This window comes from Lathyrus oleraceus, chromosome 3 (assembly GCF_024323335.1).
Source record: "Lathyrus oleraceus cultivar Zhongwan6 chromosome 3, CAAS_Psat_ZW6_1.0, whole genome shotgun sequence".
NCBI classification, from domain to species: Eukaryota; Viridiplantae; Streptophyta; class Magnoliopsida; order Fabales; family Fabaceae; genus Lathyrus; species Lathyrus oleraceus.
Window position 1 is genome coordinate 279,143,784 of NC_066581.1, and position 26,258 is coordinate 279,170,041.

A 26,258-nucleotide genomic window follows, 5' to 3' on the forward strand; every position below is an offset into this window, starting at 1 on the left:
CCAACCATCCTCTCAGCATATGCCCCCTGCAGGGTCCCCATAAAGAGATCAGACATCTCTCTGTCCACTAGTGGAGGTTGCACTCTGGCAGCCAACTCCCTCCATCTTTGGGCGTACTCTTTAAACCCTTCATTGTTCTTTTGAGACATACCCTGCAGCTGGGTACGACTTGGGGCCATATCAGCATTGAACTGATACTGTTTAAAGAATGCGTCCCCCAGATCCTGCCAGTTCTTGATATCTGAGGACTTGAGTTTGGTGTACCACTCCAGTGAGCCTCCGGACAGGCTGTCCTGGAAGAAATACATCCACAGCTTTTGGTCCATGGTGTAAGCTGAGATCTTACGGACAAACGCCTGAAGATGAGTCTCGGGGCAGGAACTCCCATTATACCGATCAAACGCGGGCACTTTAAATTTCTGCGGGATCACAATCCCCTCCACTAGCCCCATATTTGACATGTTGACCACCCCAGGAGTGGCATAACTCTCCAACGCTCTGATCTTCTCAGCCAGCAGCTGAATCTCTTTGTTCTGTGGTGGGGCACCGTATTGACCGAAAGGTTCGTTGTGCATCGAGAACTGATCGGCCTCTCTGTCCTCCTCTCTGTCATCATCAACCCCGAAGAACGGTGGGAACAGACTATCCTTCAGATTCTGACCCGGCTGACCACCCGCAGCACCGAAACCAGCGGCATTGTTCACTATTCCCACGGTTGTCCTCTTACCACCGTCTCGAGAACCACCCAGCCCCTGGTTGGAGACACCATCCAGGTTCACACCACTGTTTGCTGTTGAAGCCCGCTCGAGCTTCTCGACTTTATCAGCTAGAGCCTTCTGACCAACTGCGAAACCTTGCATAATGTTGATCAGCTCATTCATCTTGTCCTTCAGCTCGAGGATATCAGTATTTGGGAGATCCATTAGTCTGGGAGTATTGCGTCGCGTGAAGTATCGGTGAGGACGGGTTGAGTGCAAGGGTACAACTCTGCGAGCACGAGCAATGATTCCTGAAACAATCAAGCACGTTAGAACTGATACCTGCAAAATAAAACACGTTATTATGATCATGCATGAATGCAGTGTTTATCCACATGAGGAACACTTTGTCTCTTGATCCTGGCTTCATTGAGACAAATAATAATTCGGCAGAAATATTCTGACATTCAACATTTGATTTCGTCATACAGACCAGAGATATATGATTTAGCAAAATACCCCCAACCATGTGTGTGCTTGTGTGAGTGCATACGGGAAAGCAAATAAAGCTTGAAGATCAATCACTGAATGAAAAACAATCATCACATAGCAAAATGCACAATAAGTGCCATAGTCATACATCAAATCAGATACAAATCTCCAGAATCGGGAAAGAAATACAAGCAAAATGAATTCCGTCAACAAGCCTGACGGTAATCCACACAAATGATAAAGCTAGCCTGATGAGGGTCCCACAGAAGGCCCTATCTTATCAACCATCTTCGCAAACTCCGCGGCAAACCTGAGCTCGGTGTTCTCCTGTTGTAATCTCCCCACCTCTTTCTGATGAATCTTCATCTGCCTGAAGTAATGATCCCTCTCAGCAAGGTAATGATCTCTCTCGGCGATGATCTTTGCTTTCTCCGTTTCCCACTCTGCAGCGAGGACTCTGGCTCTGGCGTCTCTCTGATCTCTCACGAGGATTTGCCTCCTCTTCTCATCTTCAATGACCTTTGAAGCTCTAGCCAATCTCTCTTTGGTGACATCGTGCTCCTTTGTTGAAGATGCCAAAGCCTGACTGACCTTCCCATAGTAGGCAGTATCCATCTCAAAGCGCTTTGCTTCCAGGGCATGTCGCTTGTCTTGATCTTCCATCTTCCCTTTGATCTCCTGGTTAGCCATCTGAACCCGAGCAACAGTCATCTCCAATTCCGCTTTCTCTACAAGCAACTGATCTCTCTCCCGCTTCATCTCTAGGAACTCATCCATACCAACAGAAGAAGGAGATTCCTCAACCAACGGACACCAAGGATCGACCATAGGAAATGGTAGACAAGTAAGCTCCACTCTCTTACTGAGCCAGTCATCGAACGGAGGAAAAGATCTGTTATTAGCTCTACCCCAAGAAACCTTGCCTTTCCTTTGAATGCTACGCCATGCCTCAGCTACCTGCTTCAACCTGGCCTGATTGCCCTCAGCTGGGAAGTACAAAGTCTCCTGAACCTCACTCTTGAACGGAGGAAGCTCCATAGCGAATCCCATTTGTCTCTTAAGAAGTGTAGGGTTATAATTAATGCAACCCTGAACTCCTATAAGCGGCACATTGGGAAAACCCCCACAACTGCAAATGAAGTCTTGTCCAACCCCACTACTGTGAGTCCAAGCTATGTCTTTGGCCCTCAAACCCATCAGCTTGGTTGCCCAATTAACATTTTGGCCAAGCAGAACAAAAGCACCCTTGGAAGGCAAATAACCCATAAACCACTTGTATAGCAACTGAGCGCAACATCGAATCAGCCCCTCACGCCTCTTCTCGTTCCTGTTGTGGACCGAGTAATAGACATCTCCGATCAAGGTAGGGATAGGATTCCTCTGAACAAACAAGCGAATGGCATTAATGTCCACGAAGCTCTTCTGATTAGGAAACAGAACGATCCCATAAATGCCTGCAGCAATCAAAGCACAGACTGTGTTCCAGTTACCCAACTCAGCATGCTCCTTAGCCTTAGCCTCTAGGAAACTCAGATGAAAACCAAGCAACTTCCCCTTCTCTTTCAGACTTCCCTTCACCACCTCCGGACTCAAATAAAGAGCACGGGAAATCCCTCCAATATCGGGCTCTTCCTTAGTAGCATAGAAAGGAACCTGATTTCTGATCTGGATGCCCAACATATCAGCATAATCCTCCATCAAAGGCCCGAGTAAGTAATCTGGGAAGACAAAACACCTCAAACCAGGATCATAGAACTGGATAAGAGTATGAATGGCGCTCCTGTCTCTGTCAGTGAGTCTGAAAACCATCTTCAGAATACCACCGTATGCCTCTCGAAACAACCCCACGTGGTCGGGCGCAATCAATGCTATCATATCCTTCAGCACACTGATCACTGGGTCAAAGAAACTGTAGGCAACATCGTCCTTCAAACCGGGCCTTCTCATATCTGAGCAGAAAGTCTCTCAACCAGGATCTCAATAGAAATGTCCATGCATATGGATAAACATGTGTTAGATGCAGGTAAATGCAAGATGTAATGATGTAGATGAATGAATGCAATGCATTGCCATCCTCCAAGTCATCTGATCATCTGTTGCTCTGAGTCACAGCCCTGATCTCTGAACTGATCACAACCATCTGAGGGAATATGTAACCACAAATCCAACTCAAGGGTTCCGAAATAAACGGAAGATACATCACCATCATCATCAGACAACCTCTGAGCAGATACCCATAACCATCTCTGAATCGGCCCGGGGAATCCTGAAATAAACGGATCCCCACTGATAAATAACTTGGACAGCACTCCGGCGTCTCAGAAATAAAGGTCCATAAATCCGACTTATAAATAGGACTCTGATCCACGGAACCATCAGTCACCATCAAAGTCACCATCTGAACATGCATCTGAAAGAATCACCCTCCCCTCACAGGTAAATTCTAATCAGGTCATCCTAAGGCGGATAATAGTCTCGACAATCGGGCGGAGATACTCAATGGGTTTGCCCTTTCGGGTGTGCCATTGTAGCTCCCTTAAGACCGTCTAAACCAAAGATCCGGGAAATGATCGGTTACCAGAGTCAATAATCCAAAAGAGGTAACCCAACCAAAGTGGAAAACCCCACTGAGGAAGAGCACTCTCAGATGAACCTCGTCCGGCTTGTGGTATGTCACGTCGCAACAACATGCCCAACCAGCATGTGAGGAACGTGAGACCACACTAATCCTAGGTGTATACTCGGGCCTGAGTTTTAGCCCCACTCAGAACACCCACCCCAAAACAGAGGAACCACCTGCACAGAGGACGGCAACATGATAGTATGATGCATGCAAATATTTATGCAAATATATACACAGTCAGAATAATAAATGCAATAAATAAAGCGGCACAAGCAACCTAAACTATCCTAAAACGCTAGGAGAGACTCGCTTAGGGAAGATGGACCAGCACAGGTCAACATCTTGTCAATGATCCCCAACAGAGTCGCCAGTTGTCGCATCCGCGAAAAACAACCGGCGGGCTGAAACAAAAACAACACAGAGCCGCCACCGTGCGTTATTTATCCCAAAAGAGGGAAAGGAAACGCTCAGAGTAAACCTGGGAAAAGCATGGTCTCGTGACCAAAGAGAAAGGGTACGGGAGTCGGTTACGCAAGGGGAAGGTATTAGCACCCCTCACGTCCGTCGTACTCGACGGGATCCATGCTCTAAAAGAAAGAAAAGGTTGCTAAACAAACATCACACACACACACACACACTGAAGACAACGCGGGTGGGGGAAAAGAGGAGAGGGCTCGCTAGGACATCGCATCCTATGCCTACGTATCTCATCGGGAACGAGAATCAGAGTTGCCGTAGTTCGGCTCACGCACACCGAAGCAAACACACGCACGAAAAGGCAAACATAGAACCCGAACGCCAATTGTTGGACTTACATCAGCTTCCGAACCAAACAAACCCACACTGGAAACCAGATGCCACTTGATGGACTTATACCGGACTCCAAGCACACAACAAGAGGATACGGAATGCTAATGGCTGGGCTTACATCCGTCTCCTAACTCACACAAGAAGAACAACAAACAACAAGCTACTAAGGAGTCGGGAACTCGAGCCTAGCAACTGTCAAACAAACACACACAAAAAGAAAAAGGGTGCCCGGAGAGACCTCGCACGGTCTCCTGCCTACGTACCTCATCTGGTATGAGGATCAGGGTGACGTAGTTCCCCTGAACGGGAAAGAAATTCTAACCAGATACAAAGGGAGACACACTACTAGGGAGCTGTACTCGAGCCTAGTGTTATCATGCATCATTGCCCTATGTTATGGTTTCTATCTACTTGCACAACAGCAAGCTAATCCTAACCAGGAAAAAGCACAGCATGCAAGCATAAACAAAACAAAGCAAGCATTCACAGTTAGCACACGCTATATCCAGACAAGGTGGCTCAATCAAGGGTTAAGTTGCAAAAGCAACACAACTGTACAGGGTAGTGTTCGCTCTTAACCCTGACATTGAGAGTCAGGGTGAAGCAGATGAAAGGTGAGTGAAGATTAGACTTCACAGCTCTTATCCCTGGCCAGGGAGAGCTTCAGACAAAGGAGTGTGGGTTCAGGAAGTGGGAACCCTTCTACACTCAAGACTCTGACTCGACTGTACAACTGTACAAGATCTTGGGTTAATGTCCCAATGCATCAACACAGTGGTGTGAGCAGAGGGACGACTCAACAGAATAGAGGGGGATGGATTGCACATCCCTTGGGTTCCGCCAATTGCCTCATAGAGGTCTTTACCTGCTTGGGGACAAATTTAAACAATCACAAACATCGCCTCTTAAGGAGGACTTCAGACAGTTGCCTGGCTAAATAACAAGCCAGGTCTTCCAGACTACATGGAGACAAGAGAGTCTACCTCAACTGGTTTATACAACCAAGCAGCAGCACAGCAAGTTCTTAAAGAACTAAAGCGACTATGGTACCTGGAATCAATCAAGCACAGTCAGTATACCAATCACACAGTCAAAACAAACAAGTTAAGAATCAATAGTCAATGTAATCAAACAATGCAATGTGCAAAGCACAATCAACTCAAGTGAGCCAAGCATCCTACAAAACACACAAGTTAGTTTACAACAAGCAACCAAACTCAATTCAATCAACTTGCATTTTTCTCCTTAAGGCATTTGCATCTCAAACCTGAAACACAACTCAAAAGTGAGAAACAAGACCACTAGGACAAGCCTAGGGTCAAAAGGAGATGAAAAATCCAAAACAGCAAGTGAAAATCATCCAAAATCACAATCAAACAAATTAGAAACAAATCCCATTGGTCCCATGCTCATATCATTCATTATCATCATTTCATAAACAAAATATCAAAAAGCATGCCATTTGCAACCTTAAAACACCAAACAGAATGATCCCAATCAAATCAATATCAAAACAGCTCAATAAATTCCACAAAAATTCCAGCTTAAATAGAACACATTCAATGAGTAGCATATCAATTTTCATGCAATTTGGACAAGTGGAAGTAGGAATATTAAATTCATAAAGTCCAGACAAGTTAAAGCAAGCCAACACAAAGCATCAAAACAATCATCAACTTCCATCAATCATAAAACAGTGACAACATATGATAAATGAATGGGATCAAAACCACAATGACCTATAATGTGTCTACAATGCTCATACCAAATTTCACACTCATCCAATTAATGACCAGAATTTCACAAAGCAAATACCAACATGTGTCACAAAAAATCAACAAATGACCAAGCAGAAGAGAAAATTCCAATCAAATAGGAAATGCCATCAATAAATCCAGAAAAATTCACATGTGTTTTCAACATCCATATGCACAATCATGCAAACATTTGGCTCAATCCAATATTCACAAGCACATCAAATAAAATCATGAAATTCATCAAGCATGGTGTGACACAAATTGTCACACCTCTAATCAAAAATTCATTTCTCATCAACCAGGGATCCAAAAATTGCAAACTACATACCAAAATCACCAGCAAAGAGTCCAGAAAATGCACAAAAGATTTCATCAATTTCTATGGAAGCATCATCATTTTATGAATGAAATGGCAAAGCATATACATGAAGCATACATCCAAACAATCCCTAAGCATTTTATTTTTTCACACGTGCACAAAAATCATAAAAATCACCATTAAAAACTACACACCACAAGGAGAATCATGCAAAAAACCACACAAAATTTGGACAAGAAATGAATTAGTTATGAATTTTTGAGTTCATGTATCAAAATGAAATGGAAATGTGGAAAAAAATGAAATAAACATAAATTTAAATTGGATAATGGCAAACTCGTAATATTGCTTCAGTACAGCAAAACGCGGCGTTTCTCATTAAAACGCTGGCACGCGCTCATTGGCTCTTGGCGGCGGGAAACAGAAATTCAAACCAGGCCAAGGCAAATACGGATTGAACATGTATCCTTCATCATCTTCAACAAACACCACAACAGAATTTTCCAGAAAATCGTGATGAACTAATTTCAACCAAAATCAACAAATCATATACCAATAGAACCGTCTAATCATGCACATCATGGATATGAAACTAGTTTAACCTAATTCCATCTATACCGCACGGATCGAGCGAGAAAATAATCGAGCATCAAACTTCAATTCGAGATATCTCTCTCTATACTTAACCAAATCAAAAACCACAAGCAGCATAGCATTCTACATCGAAAGATCTACAAAAGCCATATCTCAATTCAAGCAATGGTTGAGATCGAGATTTTACCTCTTGATGATGGCAGTGATGAAATCGTGCTCTTCAATGTCCAAAAAGACGAAACAGATGGAGCTTGATGCTTAAGAAAGTGATTGGAATGAACGCCTTAGCTCAGTTGTGCTTCAGATCGAAGATTCTTCAATTTGCCATGGAAGAGTGAAGTTGCAACAGTTGCGAATCTTGAAGCTATTGGCCTTGATTTGATGAAACAGCTCCTCAATGATGCATGTAGAGGATGATCAATGCAAGAACCAGCACGATAGTTGATGAATTTGATGAGAAATGATGAAAAAGTGTAGAAAAAGTTTGAGAGAATTTGGAGGTTTTGGAGGGAAATTCTGTTAGATCTTGAAGAATGTGAAGTGATTATGAATTCTGTTATGCTTAACACTTTATACCACATCCTAATCCATTCCTTAATCACAATTAGCAAAATTGGATTGGATTAGTGAAAATGAGTTTTAAGTGAAATGTCAAAAATGCCTTTTCATTATGCATCCAATGGAACAGTAAAACCAGGGCAAGCAAATTCTATTTGGCATTTGTGAAGTGTTGGAATTGGTCTTGTGTGCATAGGCCTTGTATTTTGAAATTTCACTATTCCACACCAAAAATGCTAAATAGTCCACTTGAAAAATGACTTTTTGCCATGCTTATTTTTGATGAAATGTAATAATGCACCATGAAAGTACATGTGAAATATGGTTTGCTCAAAGAAAAATCAACCAATTTGGCCATTCCATGTGAAAGTTATGCCACTTTGAATTTAGGCATTTTTGGAAAATGATTTGACCATATCTTGCCAACCATACATGAGAATTTCAAGTTCTTGGACTTTTTGGAAAGGTGAGAGCAAGATTTACAACTTTCATGTTGAACAAACTTTCATTTGAAGCATATTTGGACATGTAATTTTGAGGTGAAAAACTTTTAATTTTTGGAAACTTTCATTACAAGTCACTTTCCATTTTTGGAAAGTTTTCTCCTGACTTTATTTTCTTCATTCTTGATGTTTGAAATGTCAAATGAAACTTGTTTCAACATGAATGAAGTATATCCAACCCTCTCCCACCTCCAAATCCATCAATTCTGGCACAGTTGACCACAGTTGACTTTTCTGACTGATAGATGAATTTGGCCATGCACTGATCAAGTTGAGCCTCAAACTCCTGATGAAATGGCTCAATGATGAAACCCTAGCTTCCATAAGCTCAATATAATCATGAAATGATCCCCATATCCATTATAGACCTCATCTTCCTTGCTAAGCCCTGATTGGCCCAATGCAACTGATTAGGGTTGACCAGAGGTCAAAACCCTAATCTCAAGGTATCTGATCAATCTCTTGGATCTCTTGGTGATAACAAGACCATGATGATGATGATGTATCATTTCAACCAAGATCAAGCTCAATCTCCTTGAGGAATATGAAACCCTAATTTGTATCACACACCCTCAGATGGCTAGTGATCAGTCCATAAACCCTCAGGCTTGACTCTCAACCTCTTCATCTTCTGACCAAGACTTAGGAGGATGACTTGCACAATGTTTCCACATGATATGCCAATATGCAATGCCTAATGACCTACAAAATGCTTATGCAATATGTTAAGCTAGTCCCAAGAGAGGAGGGCAAATTTTGAGGTGTTATAGCAGCGAACTAGTGTACCGGCTTTCTCACCAACTCTTGATAGCTACTAATTGGGGATAGGGGAAGGCCCATGTAACAAGTGAGGGCGGAATCCCATAAGGTGCCCGATAACAACTTACATTTTAGAGAGTTTGTTACTCCTATAATTGTCACCTGCATGTTGATGGAGGATACTCGTATGGATCATTGCACCCATCAAACTTAGTCAATGAGGGAGGCTTGAAACCTTTGAGGACATGGGCTCCCCATATTTCGTCTGAGAGTGGCTGGAGATCTAGTAGTTCTACCTCTTTTATGGGGTTGACCTCCTATTGGTGTTGTTTGATGTTTTGGATGTCATCTTCTAATGTATGGTTATGGCGTCGTAGTTTATCCACGGCGATGCGCATTTCTGCCATGACCTCAGCATCACGTGTACTCCTAGTACCCTCAAACATTGGAGATGGATCTCTTTTGTTCACTATGGTTGGCTATGGCCAACTCTGGGAGTTTAGGGTATGACAAGAAAGGTAATGATGATTAAAATAGGTGTGGACCAAGTTAGTTTTACAGGGGCCCCATGGTGGGCACCACTATTATTTCAAAGAGTACAAGGTGTATGTGTTCCCCTTACAAGAACAGGAATACTCAGAGGCCTTAGTAGGTATATAACTATTTGGGTAGTTAGGGGTTGCTCATGGTGGCGAGAAGCCATGTGCGGTGGTTTTTTAGGATGTTTAAGGGACTAGCTCACGTGAGGTGATAAGCCCTGTTAGTGGCTGACACTGCTAGGTTGCAGGTTGGCGATGAGGTTGATAGTATGTTACGGATACTGAGAGCGTAATAAGTTTTGCGTGATGGAGAGTGTGTATGACTTAGAGTCTGTCCTTTATCCCATTGAAGAGTATTGTATTTATAGGAGTTTCCAACACCTAGGGTTTTTTACCTTCTGGTTGTGGTCTTAACTGCTCCCTTATTACAAGGGAGGTTAATAACCACATATTTTCTAAGAGTTAGTGGAGACTCTTTCTTAATTGAATCCCACGTTCGAGAAAAACTTTGGGAGAATCCTTTAGATTATGTTCAGGCGACCTTATTATTGGACGTGGGCACCCTAGCCTATGATTTTACCAAATATAACACTACATCTTACTTTATACTTCAACAAATAATTGTTTCATCTAGAACGAAAATGGGAATTACCTATTTTTTTAAGGGCAGTGAGGGCTTACACGAATAAAGGGATTGTCTCATTTATGAACTCAAGAGATACATATAGTTAATGGATGAAGTGGGAGACGAAAAGTTGCCTCAATCTCGTTTTTTTAGAGAAATGTGAAGATGTAATGAAATATGGAGAATTTCCTTCAATTTAGAGGGATAAACCACACTTTAACGGAAATGAAAGATAGGGAAACTACTCCAGTTTATGATTTTGGGAGAAACCCAATCTCACATGACATATGAAAAATGAGGGATTTTTCCCCCTTTATGATTTTGGGGGAAAACTGAACATAATATGTTTCTAGAATGAATGATGTAAGAATCTCCCCCATAATCAAGATTTAGAGATACACAATATGGAAAATATAAGAATTGCCCAAATTATGACTTATAATTTTAAAGATTCCATAAGTTTATTGACAAAATAATCACCAAGTATTGATTCACAAAAAGTTCAATTTGATGATCATGATAGCTTTATTTATGTATTTTCTTTTGAAAATGTCTCGGGGTGCAGGCCTTAAGAAATTTTTTTTCTTCTTATATTTATTCTTTTTTATTTTCTCTTGAGTGTCGCTGTTCCAAAATTAACATTATTAGAAAAAAAGCAATCAAGCATTTCTCTGAATGAATTTTTTATGGCTAATAGTTATGAGAGGTAATGAAGGAAACTCAAATAGTTATCTTGAGGTAGATCACAATAAATGATATTTTTTTTCTTCAAATGCTTACTTCACGATGTATCATTATAAAACTTTGTATTGTATTTTCTTCTGTAATTTTTTTGGGGGGAGATTTTTAAGTTTTTTTTACCTCATGAGTAATGCATAAGTGATAGAAAAATTGTTTCTACTCGTAGTGCAATATTAATTATTGTCTTGATGATTAAAATATTTTTTCAAAGGGTTAAAGGCTTGATGAAAAAAGGCTAGCCTAATTTCAAATGATGATTGTTTGTTTTTAGTTAATTTTAGGACAAATTCACCCAATTTTGTTTGTCCTAATTTTTGCTTAGATTGCCATGAGAGATTTTCAATTTAACGAATTTTTTTATTTTTTGCACTCTAACTTTTGTTTTGGTCACCCTTACCGATTTTCAACCTAATGAGCTTTTTTTTACGTCCTAGATTTTGCTTAGGTTTCCTTTTCAGGTTTTCCACCTACAAACATTTCTTCCTTTTTTTTAAATTTAAAAAAAGACCTGCACAACCTTTTCAAATATTTTGATGATCACACAAAGTTAACAAAAGCTTCGCGATTTGGAACTTCAATAGATAATCTTGTGATATGTTACCATAGAGAATGAACAGTTTGATCTTTTGCATTCAATTCAGAAGACAAAATCTCTCAAGATGATCGAGGAAAGATGTAGGAGGATGAAAAAAGTTGATCCCATAAAGATACTGACTCATGCAAAAGTACATAAACATGTCATGAAAGTTCATCAAATGAATGTTTCAAAATGAGTTAATATTGATTTTCTCAACATGACAAAACAATGTTGTCATGTTAATTTCACAATTATCAAATTTCACCATTAGAGTTATCGTTCTTTTAAAGGAGAGACTAAGAGGTGTTTCTTGAATCTCAAACTTTAAAATGGTTGAAAACATATTCTTTTTGTGAATTCAGATTGACGACTGTTGAAAACCTCTATTATTTGAAGGAGGAGTGATCAATTCAAAGTTATTTGCAAAAAAAAATTATTTTCAGACACAAAACACTATATAAAGTATTTTTTACAAAAATTCATCACCTTTTCTATGTTTTAGACTCATATATACTCTTTATTAAAAGTGAAAAAATATGAATGCATGATGGTGTATGAGTTTGTTTTTGTTTTTTTAGGGATAGAATATGCTAAGTATGAATGCAATATGCTTAAATCTACATACCAAGTCTATTTCAATTTCTAGAGATGTTCATGTCAATGAAATTGAAATCCCTTTTCCTTATCAATAATAATTTAACCCAAAATAATCAGCCATTGAACCATAAAGAACCTACTCTTCAAAACACACAACCATTAACCACGAAGAACATGACCATGTCACAAATGACGAGACTACCGTGATATAACAAACATTTGAAGTAGATGACAATTCCAACACCGATTCTTCTGCTGAACCTATCACACAATTCAACACACCTGAACAACCTATTAGTCAATCCACTGGAATCAATTCAAAACCTTTATATTTGAATGACTATGTTTGTAATCATGATTTTGTTTGAAGTATTGTAGTACTGACTTTCTCTCAAAATATTTCCTTTATTTCTTCCTCGAATTCTTTTTGTTTCTATAACAACAATACTCTTTATTTCTAATAATATATATATATATATATTTATATATATATATATATATATATATATATATATATATATATATATATATATATATATATATATATATATATATATATATATATATATATATATATATATATATATATATATATATATATATATATATATATATATAGATTTTTTTTTATTTATTTATTGCTTTCTACTCTCAAGATAATACAACCAATCTTCTGCACCACTTTGCAAGGAGAATGAAAAGGCTCTGAGTTTGACATGATCTTTGGTGATTCCTTGAGGCCTTAATGGTGTATAACACACAATATGAAATTATTTCAGATGCTTATTCGGATCCTCATATGCAAGACCACTAAACCTTGACAACAAGTTTATTAAACCAAATTTCAATTCAAAAGGTGCAACAACTTCAGGATACTCAATATAAAGTGCATTATAATTCACATCTGGTGCATCAAGTTCTCTTAGAGTTCTTTGTTCAGTCATGTTATGATAATTAAACTCAAAATCAGAATTAAACAAATAATGGGAGAACACAAAAACAGAATCACTATCGCTAACGAGTGCACTAGTACTAGCCTGATTGACTCTACCACGTGAAAAGTTCTTTCTACTTCAGGATCAAAATCAAACAAATCAAAACAGGCAGACCTAGTAGTCATGCATCATGAGTCAGCAATGCAAAAAATATGAAAGTACCAACAATATCCCTAATGAGAAAAAAATTGAAAAAAATGAAAAACAAATAAAATAAAATCTGGAAATATCATTAAAATCAAATAAGACTCCACAATTTGGGGTTTTTAGGGTGGTATCCCATATTTTATCCCAAAATACGGAACTTTGAACCCTAATTTTTTTCTTCTAAAATTGCACGGTAAAATTTTGATTCAAACCCGATTTTTCAAAAAATCGGGATTTTGATGCTAGATAGCGAATTGGCCAAAACAGCAAGAACGCATGTGCCAGAACACAAGAACACAATACCTACGACTCTAATATTGATCCCCGACAATAACACAAATTTGATCTGATGTCGCTCACGGTTCAAAAACGAGTTTAATAAAGTGGTAAATGGAAGCGATACTCGAGTCATATCACAGGGACTCTTTAGTATTTTAACCAATCGACTGAAATCAGGGGTTTAAGGTTTTCGATTATACTACTGATTAAAAGAAACCAATTACGAATAAAACAAATAAGCTAATCCATTATTTAGGTTTCCCAACTTATCATTGACTATTAATAATCTTAAACCCTAAGTGGATTCTATTCCTTTTCGATTACAACATCAATCAAACAAGTGCAATTGACACTATGTGGTTTACACTCCTACTTTCCGAATTAAGCAAATGGTTAAAGATTTGCATGAATTAACAAAAAAAAGTTATGCTAACACGCGATTATGATTAAGGAATGTAAATCAATCGAAATAAATTAACATATTCTATAGAACTTGAATTAAGCATATAAGATATTCATAAGAATATTGAAAGGGAAAATAAATTGGATTGGAAATTATAAAATCTCAAAGTATCAATGGAACACGAACCAGTATATCAACCTAGGTGATTAGATCTTCATAGGAATTGTAACCGTCTAAATTTATTTTGTGTAAACTGAATGATGAACAGTAGCGATGCGTTTTAGATTAAATATTACAAGATAAATTGGGCTCTAATAGCAATTGGCCTAAAAAACATAAAATCCGGTCAAAAACTAATTAATTTATAAAGTCTAGCAATAAAACGCAGTATTTTTACTCTTATGAACTCCTAATTGGTTTCTGACTTTAACATAAAACTTGTAGCTTATCCTCTCAGCTTTGCAACACATATTTGAACGCGTCAAATAGAATATTGTAGCTCAAGTTATGACCTGAACAACAAGAATGTGTCATATTACTGTTTATTCAGAAAATAAGTAACCGAATTAAAATAAAAGTAGAAATAAACTAAACTTATGAAACACACTAACACCAATATAAATAACATAAGAGACTCTATAATTTTTGTGGCATACTAGTGAAAGAATGTGCATCAAAATGCATGATCAGCCATATTAAGTACTCTTAATATCTCCTTGGAAAAATTGGGAAGAGGGAAAAGAACTCCCATGTCCTTGACAAAAGGGAGGTAGAATTAGAAATACATAGAAGGAAAGTTAGAGGAGACAAGCATGGTCACCCTTTCTGACGGCAAGCAACCTTCCATAACAACTTCATCTTCATCCTCTAAAGAAGAAACCTCACATCCCAATCGAAGGTGTAACCATATTCAAAATCTATGGCACCCTTGGACGAGACGGAGGAGGTAGACATTCTCTCTTTTGTTCCTAAGAAAGCAGAAGAACAAAAAGAATCACCATAATTGTCATAATCGTCAAAAAGGGGGCAACTAACCTAGAACCCCACACTTAGCCTAAGACTCATCTCGGATATATCTTTGCAAAACCTACTCACCATAGAAAACAAAAAAAGGAAAATTCATACCTGAAATAAGGTTGCAAACACGAAGATATGGAGTTGGGAAAACTTGCAAGAGCAGAAGGCGAAATGGAACAAATAAAATGAGAGTGAAAATCTTTTATAGTGGAAACTATAAAGGACTCCACCATGGTTTTTGAAAAAACTCTACACATTTCCAACATGTGCCACTAGCGTTTGGGGTCTTGAAAAAAAGCCATTATTGCTTATACTAAATAAGAGTAAGCGTGACAATCTAAGTGATTGATTAACATTCCAAATTGACATTTTTAGCTAATCAAGAGAAATTTGGCAGGTGACTCATCCTTCAAATTAAGGGCTTGAGAAAATATATATGTTCGCCTCCAACTGAGGGACACGTCCATAGTTGAGGAACTCGCCTGTAGTTAAGGGACTCACATTTAAATATAGTCTCTTATGGTTGATATACTCTCCTTGTATTAAGGGACTTGTCCCCTTTTTAAGAACACTATCACTCCAGGAAATCTCTATCAGGGTGAGAGGTGCATCCTAAATGAAAACAGGGTCTTAAAAACACTTCGTCGTTAGTATATCCCTTGTGCTTGAGGGACTATGTAGTGTTATATTTGTGAGCATCCTAAATGGGGGCGCTCTCACCTAAGAATGATATCACTTAGGCGAAGACCTAAGTACCCACCTTCGACACTAATGATGTGTATAATATCGTTAGTCAAAGGAGAGAGAGCCCACCACTACCCCTAAAGACCTGACAGTCAATAACTCCTCCTAATCATAAGGGAGAAGTTATCGCCACTCATAGTTACCCAAAACCCTAGGCCCTAGGGTCCTCTATAAATATACCTCCCTTAGAGGAGGAAAGGATAATTTATTACATCCTAAGCATATCACTTAGCCAGATCACAACACATACTAATAATGCCCTTATATGTTTCCTATGAGCACCTCATCCAACAAAAAAATATCTCACATCACATGAGCAGGACTCTAAAAACCACCACAAATCACCACCGTACAACGCTTCTTGCCATTGTGGGAAAGCCCTAACCACCCCCAAATTGTTATAAACCTACTAAGGCCTCTGAGTCCATTTGTCCTTACATAAGGAACACGCACACCTGTACTTTTTGACCAGTACAGGTTGCAAGTTGAACCTGAGTAAAATCTTGATGCAAGGGATTGTGGGTTGATCTTGTTATGAAAGCACAAGTTGATAGTGGAACTCTCAAGAGAAAACTCTTGGGAACTAAAGTAGATTGTGTAGTTTAAGGTCGAACTAGTATAAATACTATTGTGCAATTTCCTTACTACTCTCGTTTATTTATTTGTAATTTTTCTTCCTCACTTAAATCTCTACTTTATTTTCTTTCTTAAAATTTACCAAGTTAAAATAATCTTTTTATAAAGAAATTTCAAAAATCATATAACACAATTTGTCCTCTCTTGTGTATAAAGTCCGACAAATATTATATATGAACAACGATTAAAACCGCCCACAAAGGATGTGGTGTCTGATACAGAAGGTCGTTGGATGAACTCCAACAGCTGAGATTAGCGTGGTGCGTGGCTTTAGTGTGAGATCTTTCAACAATGGTACACCTGTTCGTCAGTCTGAAGGAGGAGATATGAATTGGGTTTCATTTTGGGTTCATCTTATTGGGCTATTTGGCTCGTTAGGAACACCAACTTTAAAATATATTTAAAATAATTTTTTTCTTCATTTTTGATTTACCGAATTTAAATCTCAATAATATTTTTAAGGGTTTAGATTGATGAAAAACCACCAAATAATATTTGTTAGAAGTGTACAGGACCGACCAAAATAGTTTTATATTACTTGAAAATCGAGAACAAGGACATGGTGCGAGCATGTGGGTCCGCCTTCCCACAAAAGACATCAACGTTCCAATTAAATTCAAGCCCGCGCTACTGTGAGTGCGAAATATTGTCCTTTAAAAAAGACGTATTATTGAATTGAAGAGTATGATTATTATATATAAATTATCTTTAACCTCAAATTTTAAATAATGCGTGACTATTTTAGCCAAAACATAAGAGAAATTACTCTATATGATTGTTGAAGGATGAAAAAAAAACTTAGACTTATAATAAATATTTGGTTAAAAAAGAAAAATAAATTATCTTTTTAGCTCTCAAAGAATAATAAAATAGTATCCTCCTTATTATGGCTATTCCATTAACCAAAAACTCATAACCATGTGATATCAATTGACTCCTCAAGATTCAAAAGATTAGTCCATCTCTAACATAACTCTCAAGTTAGTTATTGATATCCCCATCTGTTCGACACCTTTTGACTTGTCTATACAAGCAATAAGGTGAGGCACCAAATGTTTTCTTCTTTTTTTTACTTAATAAATGTGATATAGTTTATCCCTTAACGTATATATTAACCTCTTTCTGTTACCTAGCAGGCTATAACATATACTATTATGAGATGGTGGCTTACAATGGAATTTTAAAGTAGCCTTTGCGATATTATATGGGAGCTTTTTCCCCACTCTACATGCACTCCAAAAGTCTCCTTAAGAAAATACACTTTTTATCATCCAAAAATATGCTACAAAAAATAAAAATATATATGATTTTCTTAGAAGTGTAGAGGGGAAAAAGTATTTCCTATTATACTTTGGTTTTGATGAACTTTGAAGAGGGCATTACCACACACATTCAAAAGTGGTTTGTAATAGCAAGAGTAGTTATCAGCTTGCATTAGAGACGGAGAGGCAGACGCTGACACAGACATGTCGACGTATGTAATAGTTTGAAAACAAAATAGATTATTTTTTAATTACTTGAAAAGCAAGAAAAATTCTGTCATATCATTTGGAATTGATGTCATCCTCAATTTTCTTAATAATTTATGAATCTCAACATCATTAATACTGTATCTACAAACTCTATATTAGTCATAAAATCAGTGGAATCAAGAGCCAAAACAACATTTCTTAGTTTAGTTGCAAAAACAATCAATGGAACTTAACTTTGTGTCTTCATTTCTTCTCATTGCTCCATGGTTTCTATTAACCTTTCTTAGCTATGCTGAGACTTCAACATACATAATCCATATGAACAAATCCATTTTTCCTCAAGTCTTCACATCTCATCATGATTGGTTTAAATCCACCATTCATTCAATAAAATCAAAAACACTAGTACTTGATGATCATGATCATGATCAACAACTACCCAAGCAATCACAGAAGAAACTAGTGTACGCCTATGATAATGCGATGTATGGCTTTAGTGCAGTGTTATCTTCAAATGAGTTAGAGAATCTTAACAACATGGATGGCTTTGTATCAGTATATCAAGACAGAACAGCCACCCTTGACACAACTCATACCTTTGAATTTCTCTCCCTAGACTCTCCAAGTGGGCTATGGCATGCTTCGAATTTCGGTGAGGATATAATTGTTGGTGTTATTGATTCTGGTGTGTGGCCTGAGAGTCAAAGCTTTCAAGATGATGGTATGACAGAGAAAATTCCAAGCAAATGGAAAGGAGCATGTGAAGGTGGCCAAGAGTTCAATGCATCCATGTGCAACTTCAAGTTGATTGGAGCTAGATATTTCAACAAAGGAGTCATTGCTTCAAATCCAGATGTTACAACAATCATGAACTCGGCTAGAGACAGTGTAGGACATGGAACTCACACATCATCAACTGTTGCAGGTAACTATGTTAATGAAGCTTCTTATTTTGGTTATGCTAAAGGAGTAGCAAGAGGCATTGCACCAAAAGCTAGGCTTGCTATTTATAAAGTCAATTGGGAAGAAGGTCTTTTGGCTTCTGATGTTTTAGCTGGAATGGATCAAGCAATTGTGGACGGTGTTGACGTGATTTCAATTTCCATGGGATTTGATGATGTTCCACTCTATGAAGATCCTATTGCAATAGCTTCATTTGCAGCTATGGAGAAAGGGATTGTTGTTTCATCTTCTGCAGGAAACTTAGGACCTTATCTTGGAACCTTGCACAATGGTATCCCTTGGCTCATTACAGTAGCTGCAGGAACAATAGACAGAACTTTTGGTACTCTTGTTTTGGGAAATGGACAAAACATCATTGGTTGGACTTTGTTTGCATCAAATGCTACTCTAGTTGAAAATCTTCCACTTGTTTACAATAAAACTTTATCTTCATGCAACTCGGTGAGGCTATTATCTCGAGTTAACAAACAAGTCGTCATTCTTTGTGATGATAAATCAATGTCAAACTCAAAATCAGTGTCCCAACAAATCAATGTTGTTGCAGAAACAGGAGTGTTAGGGGCAGTTTTTGTCTCTGATAATCCTGACTTAATTGATCCAAGGCATTTGTACTCTCCAATTATTGTAATCAAGCCAAAAGACGCAAAATCTGTGATCAACTACGCAAAAAGACACGAAAATCCTACGGCAAGCATTAAGTTTCAACAAACATATGTTGGAATAAAACCAGCACCAGTTGCAGCACATTACACTTCAAGAGGTCCTTCACTTAGCTTTCCATGGATTTTGAAGCCTGACATAATGGCTCCTGGCTCAAGAGTTCTTGCTGCTTACGTTCCTAATAAACCTTCCGCTAGAATCGGCACAAATGTGTTCTTATCAAGTGACTACAATTTCATGACAGGAACATCCATGGCTTGTCCTCATGCTTCAGGCGTTGCTGCTCTTCTGAAATCTGCGCATCCACAATGGAGTGCTGCAGCTATAAGATCTGCATTAGTAACCACAGCTAATCCTATGGATAATACACAAAATCCAATAAGGGATAGTGCTTACCCTTCTCAACATGCTTCTCCTCTCGCAATTGGTGCTGGTGAGATTGATCCTAATAGAGCAATGAATCCAGGTTTGATATACGATGCTACTCCACAGGACTATGTTAATTTCCTTTGTGGTTTAAAGTTCACAAAGAACCAAATTTTAACAATTACAAGATCAAGTTCTTATGATTGTGAAAACCCTTCGTTGGATCTCAATTACCCTTCATTTATAGATTTTTACAGTAGCAAGACAAGATCGAAGATTCGCAAATTTAAGAGGACTGTTACCAATGTTGGTGATGGTGCTGCTACATATAGAGCTAAAGTGACACATCCAAAAGGCTGTTTGGTGACAGTGTCACCTGATATACTAAATTTCAGTTACAAAAATGAGAAACAAAGTTACTACATAGTCATAAAGTATGTGATGTACAAGAAGGAAAATGTTTCATTTGGGGATCTTGTTTGGATTGAAGATGGTGAAGCATACACTGTTAGAAGTCCTATTTTAGTGGCATCAAGTGAAATGATATGAGCTCTAAAGTTTTGATTTTCCCTTTTTATGCACCCTCTGCAAAGACACGGTATGCATATAATATAACTATGTACTCTTCTTTGTTTTTACTTTTTAAGAACACTCAATCAAATGCAACCTTATGACGTGTTTGGTTTTCATCACCCTTGATGTTTATTTTCTTCAAGTGATTCTACATTTTCAGATGGTTTTTGTAAAATAACTAGTAGCTATTACATAATTGGAACCACCATAGACTCATTTAGAATTTTGAAAATTGCATTCCTCCTCATTCCCAACTATAACGTAAAAGAGAATGACGGTCAGAAAATGGATTGTTAGTCCTAAATATAAGGTGTTCCCTAATATCCTCAGCGTTAGGATCTTAGCTATACGCCGCTTTAAAGGTTCCAGTGAAGTAAAGAGCTCTTAACTCATTTTGGGAAGCAAGGGCCGCATCCATTTCTTCGCGATCTCGGACTCAGAAAGCCAAGAGAGCGACCGCCTCCATATAAGTCAGAGTGCGGGAGTCTTCCTCCTCATTCCCAAACATAAGGACTATGAGAGTCACCCGCACTCTCAACAGAACCTCCCTCAGTCTCAAAACTAAATTACATTTTTTCAAATATTTTATTATAATTTTGAAAAATAAACTAATAAAAAATTAAGTTAGTCAATAAATAATGTTATATAATTTAATAAATTATGAATTTTATTTAATAAATGATTTCAGTTTTCTTTATAACAAAATATCAATTTAAAAGTAAGTGTATATATATATTAACAAACATTTCGTACTTGAAGGCCTCGTGTTAAGACATGTTTTAGGCAAGTTAACAAGACTTTCTTAGTTAAGATAGAAAGATTCAAAGTAGTATGGATTAAACTCCACTCCATGTATGTAAGGAACGACTCATCCCATTTACTTCATTAATGATTTAAGGTCAAGTGACATGTGTCAGATTTGTAGGCGGCAGAAGCGGTCTATTTTGAGGAGGCTCGCATCTATAAATACCTAACCTAGTAATTAGGTCAGATTTATTCACTCCTTTTACATATTAGCACTTAAAGCTCTCTTACTCACCTTATCAAAAGCATTGTAACATTTATTGTACTCACTACAAGTACAACTGGGATCTAATAAAACTAACTTGGACTGCACTCCATTCCAAAAGAAAATCCTTTATTGACCATGTTGTGGTCCCACGATGGTTTGCACTAGGGTTGCATATCTTAATGGCGACCAAGAAACTCTAAGGGAGATACTGGATGCCACATAGGAATTGTGTCTCCATAACTAGCCTCTAAAAGTTAACATTCAAGACATTCAACAAGATAAGCATGATGAAGGCGAATAGGAAGGCATAAAGGCGTTGGACCCCTAACCCATTTCTTCCAAAAGCTAGGATGCCTCGGTTCCAAAAAACTTCAAGATGCACTAATTGATGACATTCGAAGGGATGAGTGACCCATGAAACATGCTACCACCATTAACACACATATGGTGATAATAGGTACGACAGATTCCCTATAGTGCAATCTCTTTTCTAGGATAATGAAAAAGGTGGTGTGCGTTGGTAGATGAACATGTTCATCTTTCTTGTGACCAGTTACTAAGTCATTTCTTGGAAGTTGATACACCAATTCTAAGTGACAAAATATTGAAAGGTGTCCACAACCAATTTATTTAATGTGCGTGAAGGACAATCCAAGTCACTACGAGAATACCTTGTGAGGTTCAATAAGGCCGCCATCAATGTAATTAACCTAAAATACGACATTTTGATATGAGCTTTCCAAAAATTAGTTAAGGAGAAACACTTCAATGAGTTCCTAGCCAAGAAAACTGCAAATTCTAATGTAGTAGATCATGGCAGGGTAGAATGTTACGTGAAAGGCAAAGATAAAAATGTTGAAAGAATGGCAAAATATGAAAAGGAGCGCAATAATAGGGATCTCAATCCTCCCATCAATGAAAGAACCACTTCCCGCAAACTATTTGTGATAAGACAACCCTTACAATCTTCCAAAAGGTCAACAGATGATTACATGCTACTCAACACCAGACGTGAACAAATATGGAGATAAGTGTTCCACACTAAGTCTATTCTAGAACCTTATATACCTAACTGGGAGGCGATGGTGATTAAGCCAAATAAGTTGTACAAATATCACAATGTCAAAGGCCATCATACAGACGGCTTTCATCAACTGAAAAAATAGATAAAACTCCTCATCCAAGAAGGCCACTTGAGAAGTTGTTTTTATGCCACATCATATAATTCTGGAGGAAAGCCATGCTCATCTAGGGGATAACAACCAAAAATCCCCAGTCTAACTTGGTATATACTAAACACCATTTTTGGAGGCTTCGCTGAGAGAGATGAGACGAGCTCTTCTTGAAAGAGGTATGCACGTCAAGTTATGTATGTGGTGGACTCCCCCAAATCCCATATCAACCCATGTATTACTCGCATTGTGATGCAACGAGAATCCTGGCCCATGAAGACGACTCCATGGTCATTATCATGAAATTATTCATTTTGGATGTTAGGCACATTCTAGTATATCTCGATAGCTCGCCAATGTCGTCAATTAGGAGGCCTTTCAAAGGTTACAACTAGATCGAGAACACTTACAACCATTCAAAAACTCTAGTGGGTTTCTTGGGCAAGTATGTTTTAGTTAAATGTTATAACTCCATCAAAACCATTTTTGGATTGTATGATAGTACAAGTCAGTAAAAACCACAATGTGGCACACTAAATTATTGTATCCACTAGTATTATACTGACCTTATACAAGGACAAGGTGATTGCACTTGTGAATCCAATGTAATGAGTGAGTAACAGTAATAGGGGGGGCATTGAGCATTGTTCATTGGGTTGTTTACGTAATTGTAAGTAGAATATTCAAATTAAATATTGACAAATATAATAATAAAAATGATTAAGTTCCCCTTTTGAATCATCTACTCCTAGATGTAAGAATTTTCATGATTGATTCTAAAATTATTCTATCTTAATTATGACATTTTAAAAAACATGAAACTATAACATTTAGAACCCTGGGACTATCCAATCACAAGGTGACCAACTTTATCATAAGAAACCTTCCATATGTTGGGAGTCTCCAATCACAACAACAAATATTTAATGGAACATAAAAGAAGAAGACACTTTTACACAACATTAAATTAGGACCTTGCAACCCTCATATATTAGGATCCTCTAATGGCAAGGTGATCCGCTTTGTCTATACAATCCCTCTCCCCATATACTGGGAGTCTCCAATCATAATGACAAATATTCTATATCACGTAAAACTAGAATAATGGTTGAATATACTCTTGTTGCAACGTGGACTATCATTACGATATCATAGTTTTACCAATCGGATGAACAATTTACAACTAAGTCTCAATTGTCATCTAAATCAGTTCTCTCAATTCCATAGACGGGAGAAATCATTAAAAAAAATAAACTATATAATCATAAAACAAAAATTGTTACAAATGAAGTGACATAGAATTACGTAAGTCGCATGTTTATGGTAGAATCATCTATATGGAACCTAATATAAGGGCACTTGCCATTCATTCTTAAAGGGTTCATGGTTTCAAGAATGGAACAACAATATAAATACTTACAATGATTAAGAACAAGTTTCTAACGATGCTCTTCGTTTTCACCTTTCCTTGGCATATAAAAACACCTTAGACTTTGTAAAAATGACCCTTAATGACTAAATATGTTTTTCTATTTGTAGATCAAATTTTGATAATACGTAGTCCAGCTACACCATAACTTAGCCATGTCGCAACTTATCATTTAAATTTCTTCCAAGTCTTGGAAGAAAGTTGAGATAGCGTTGATATGCTTATGAGTGCGTCATTTTTTCCTTCTAGGGATTGATCCTGCAATTTTGTCTCGTAGGCACGCAACAATTTGATGATTTACTAATTTTTGCAATTCATGCAGAAATTTTAGATCCTGGCGGTGTACTTGTTGAGCATTGTGATGGCTTGATGTACTTCAATAACGATGCTATTATGTCTAAGCATGGCACTATTGCATGCCTTATATGCTTTTCTATGACTTTGTTATGTTATGTATGTTCTATCCGTCTTATTGCTTGTTCATCTGAACTTTATTACCAAAATAGTATGAAATTTGTATGGTTAGGATGATTTCAACATGGTTTGGTAGTTTACATGAATCTTTATATTCTTTTTTTAAACCTACAAAATAGAAATGCATTAATAGTAAAAGTTATTAAAATCAAATAAATTTAATGTTGAAAATATAATATGACAAAGTGTCATCATCATAGACATTCCCTTATCTTACAACAACATTATCGGTCGCCCCACCTTCAAAATCCTAGAGGTGTCTCTATTGACGCTCTGTCTAACTATGCCGTACCGCTTGGATATTGGGCGGATAAGTGTCGTAAATGGAGACAAGTAAACAACCATAAATTATTATCAAGATATCCTCAAGATAAAGAAGGAACACAATGATATCTTTCCCAACCCCGAAGCTTAATCCCATAGTGTAAACTCCATTGACCTGGACTCTAGAGAGGAATACACAGATGATAAAATAACACCCACAAAATATTTGAAATAAGTTTATATTGACCCTCACAGTTTCTAGACTGTGAAGTTGGGCACCTTCCTATCAGAGGATGAAGAAAATGAGCTAGTCTCTCTGCTCTAAAAGAACGTATATATATCACTTATAGCCTCTCAGACATGATAAAGATATACTCTAATATTGTTTTCCATCATATCACCCTTGACATCTCCATCAAATCATTCATATAGGAGAAGAAAAAGTTTGAGAAAGAAAGAATGATTGTGTTCTATGAAGAGATTAAAAAGTTGAAAGAGCGAGACTTATCATTAAAATCAAATATTTCACTTAGTTGGCTAATGTTGTTATGGTAATGAAATAATCAGTGAAGTGAAGAATGCATGTAGACTTCACCGACCTCAATCTGCCATGCCCCTAAGATCTCTAACCTATACCTAACATAGATTGATTGATTGACACTTCCTCATGCTACAAGATGTTGATCTTCATAGACACCTATTCAAGATACAATCATATCAAGATGAATCTTATATACATGACCAAAATAGATTTCGTTACAAACAATTGTAACTAGTATTATAAGGTTATACCATTTGTTCTCAAGAACGCTGGAGCCACCTACCAAAGAATGCCATATGCAGTGTTTTTTAAGCATATAGGGGGAAACCTTTAAGTCTATGTACACAACATGGTTGTGAAAACTCCAAACAAGAAGAATCATTATAACAACTTGGAAAACTTACTAAGCTTTATCAAGAAGTACAACATGCGCCTAAATCCTACCAAGTGCTCATTTGGGGTTCATACAGTAAATTTTGTGGGTTTTATTCTAACAAAAAAGAGAATACAATCTAAACTAGTAAAATTCCATACTATAATCAACATGAGGAGTATGACCACAACCAAAGAGGTCCAAAAATTGACTAGGCGACTAGCTACCCTCTCTCGCTTCCTCTTGTAGGCTATTGACAAAGTTTTTATTTATTCGCCACTTTGAAGAAGAAGGAAAATTTTGAATGGATTGAGTAATATGAGGAAACCTTTCATAAATTAAAAAAAAATCTTTGAGACACCTCCAATACTTACTCAATCGAGGGAAGGGGAGCCTTTGTTCCTATACCTTTTGATAACTAAAAATGTCATGAGCTCGGTATTAGTTCAAGAGCAGGATGGTGGAGAACTTCTAATTCACATTGTGAGAAATTTCTCCAAATGGGCAATGTTGAGGTAAAAAAAAATAGAAAGGTTCCCATTTCCA

General features: G+C 37.5%; 1 protein-coding gene across 1 annotated transcript; it reads left to right on the forward strand.

Moving 5' to 3' along the window:
* The first annotated feature begins 18,095 nt into the window (after positions 1-18,095).
* On the forward strand, positions 18,096-20,463 carry LOC127129157 (subtilisin-like protease SBT3). The gene has a single exon (XM_051058441.1). It carries the CDS (start codon positions 18,108-18,110, stop codon positions 20,421-20,423), a length of 2,316 nt encoding a protein of 771 aa, XP_050914398.1. The 5' UTR covers positions 18,096-18,107; the 3' UTR covers positions 20,424-20,463.
* The last annotated feature ends 5,795 nt before the right edge of the window (positions 20,464-26,258 follow it).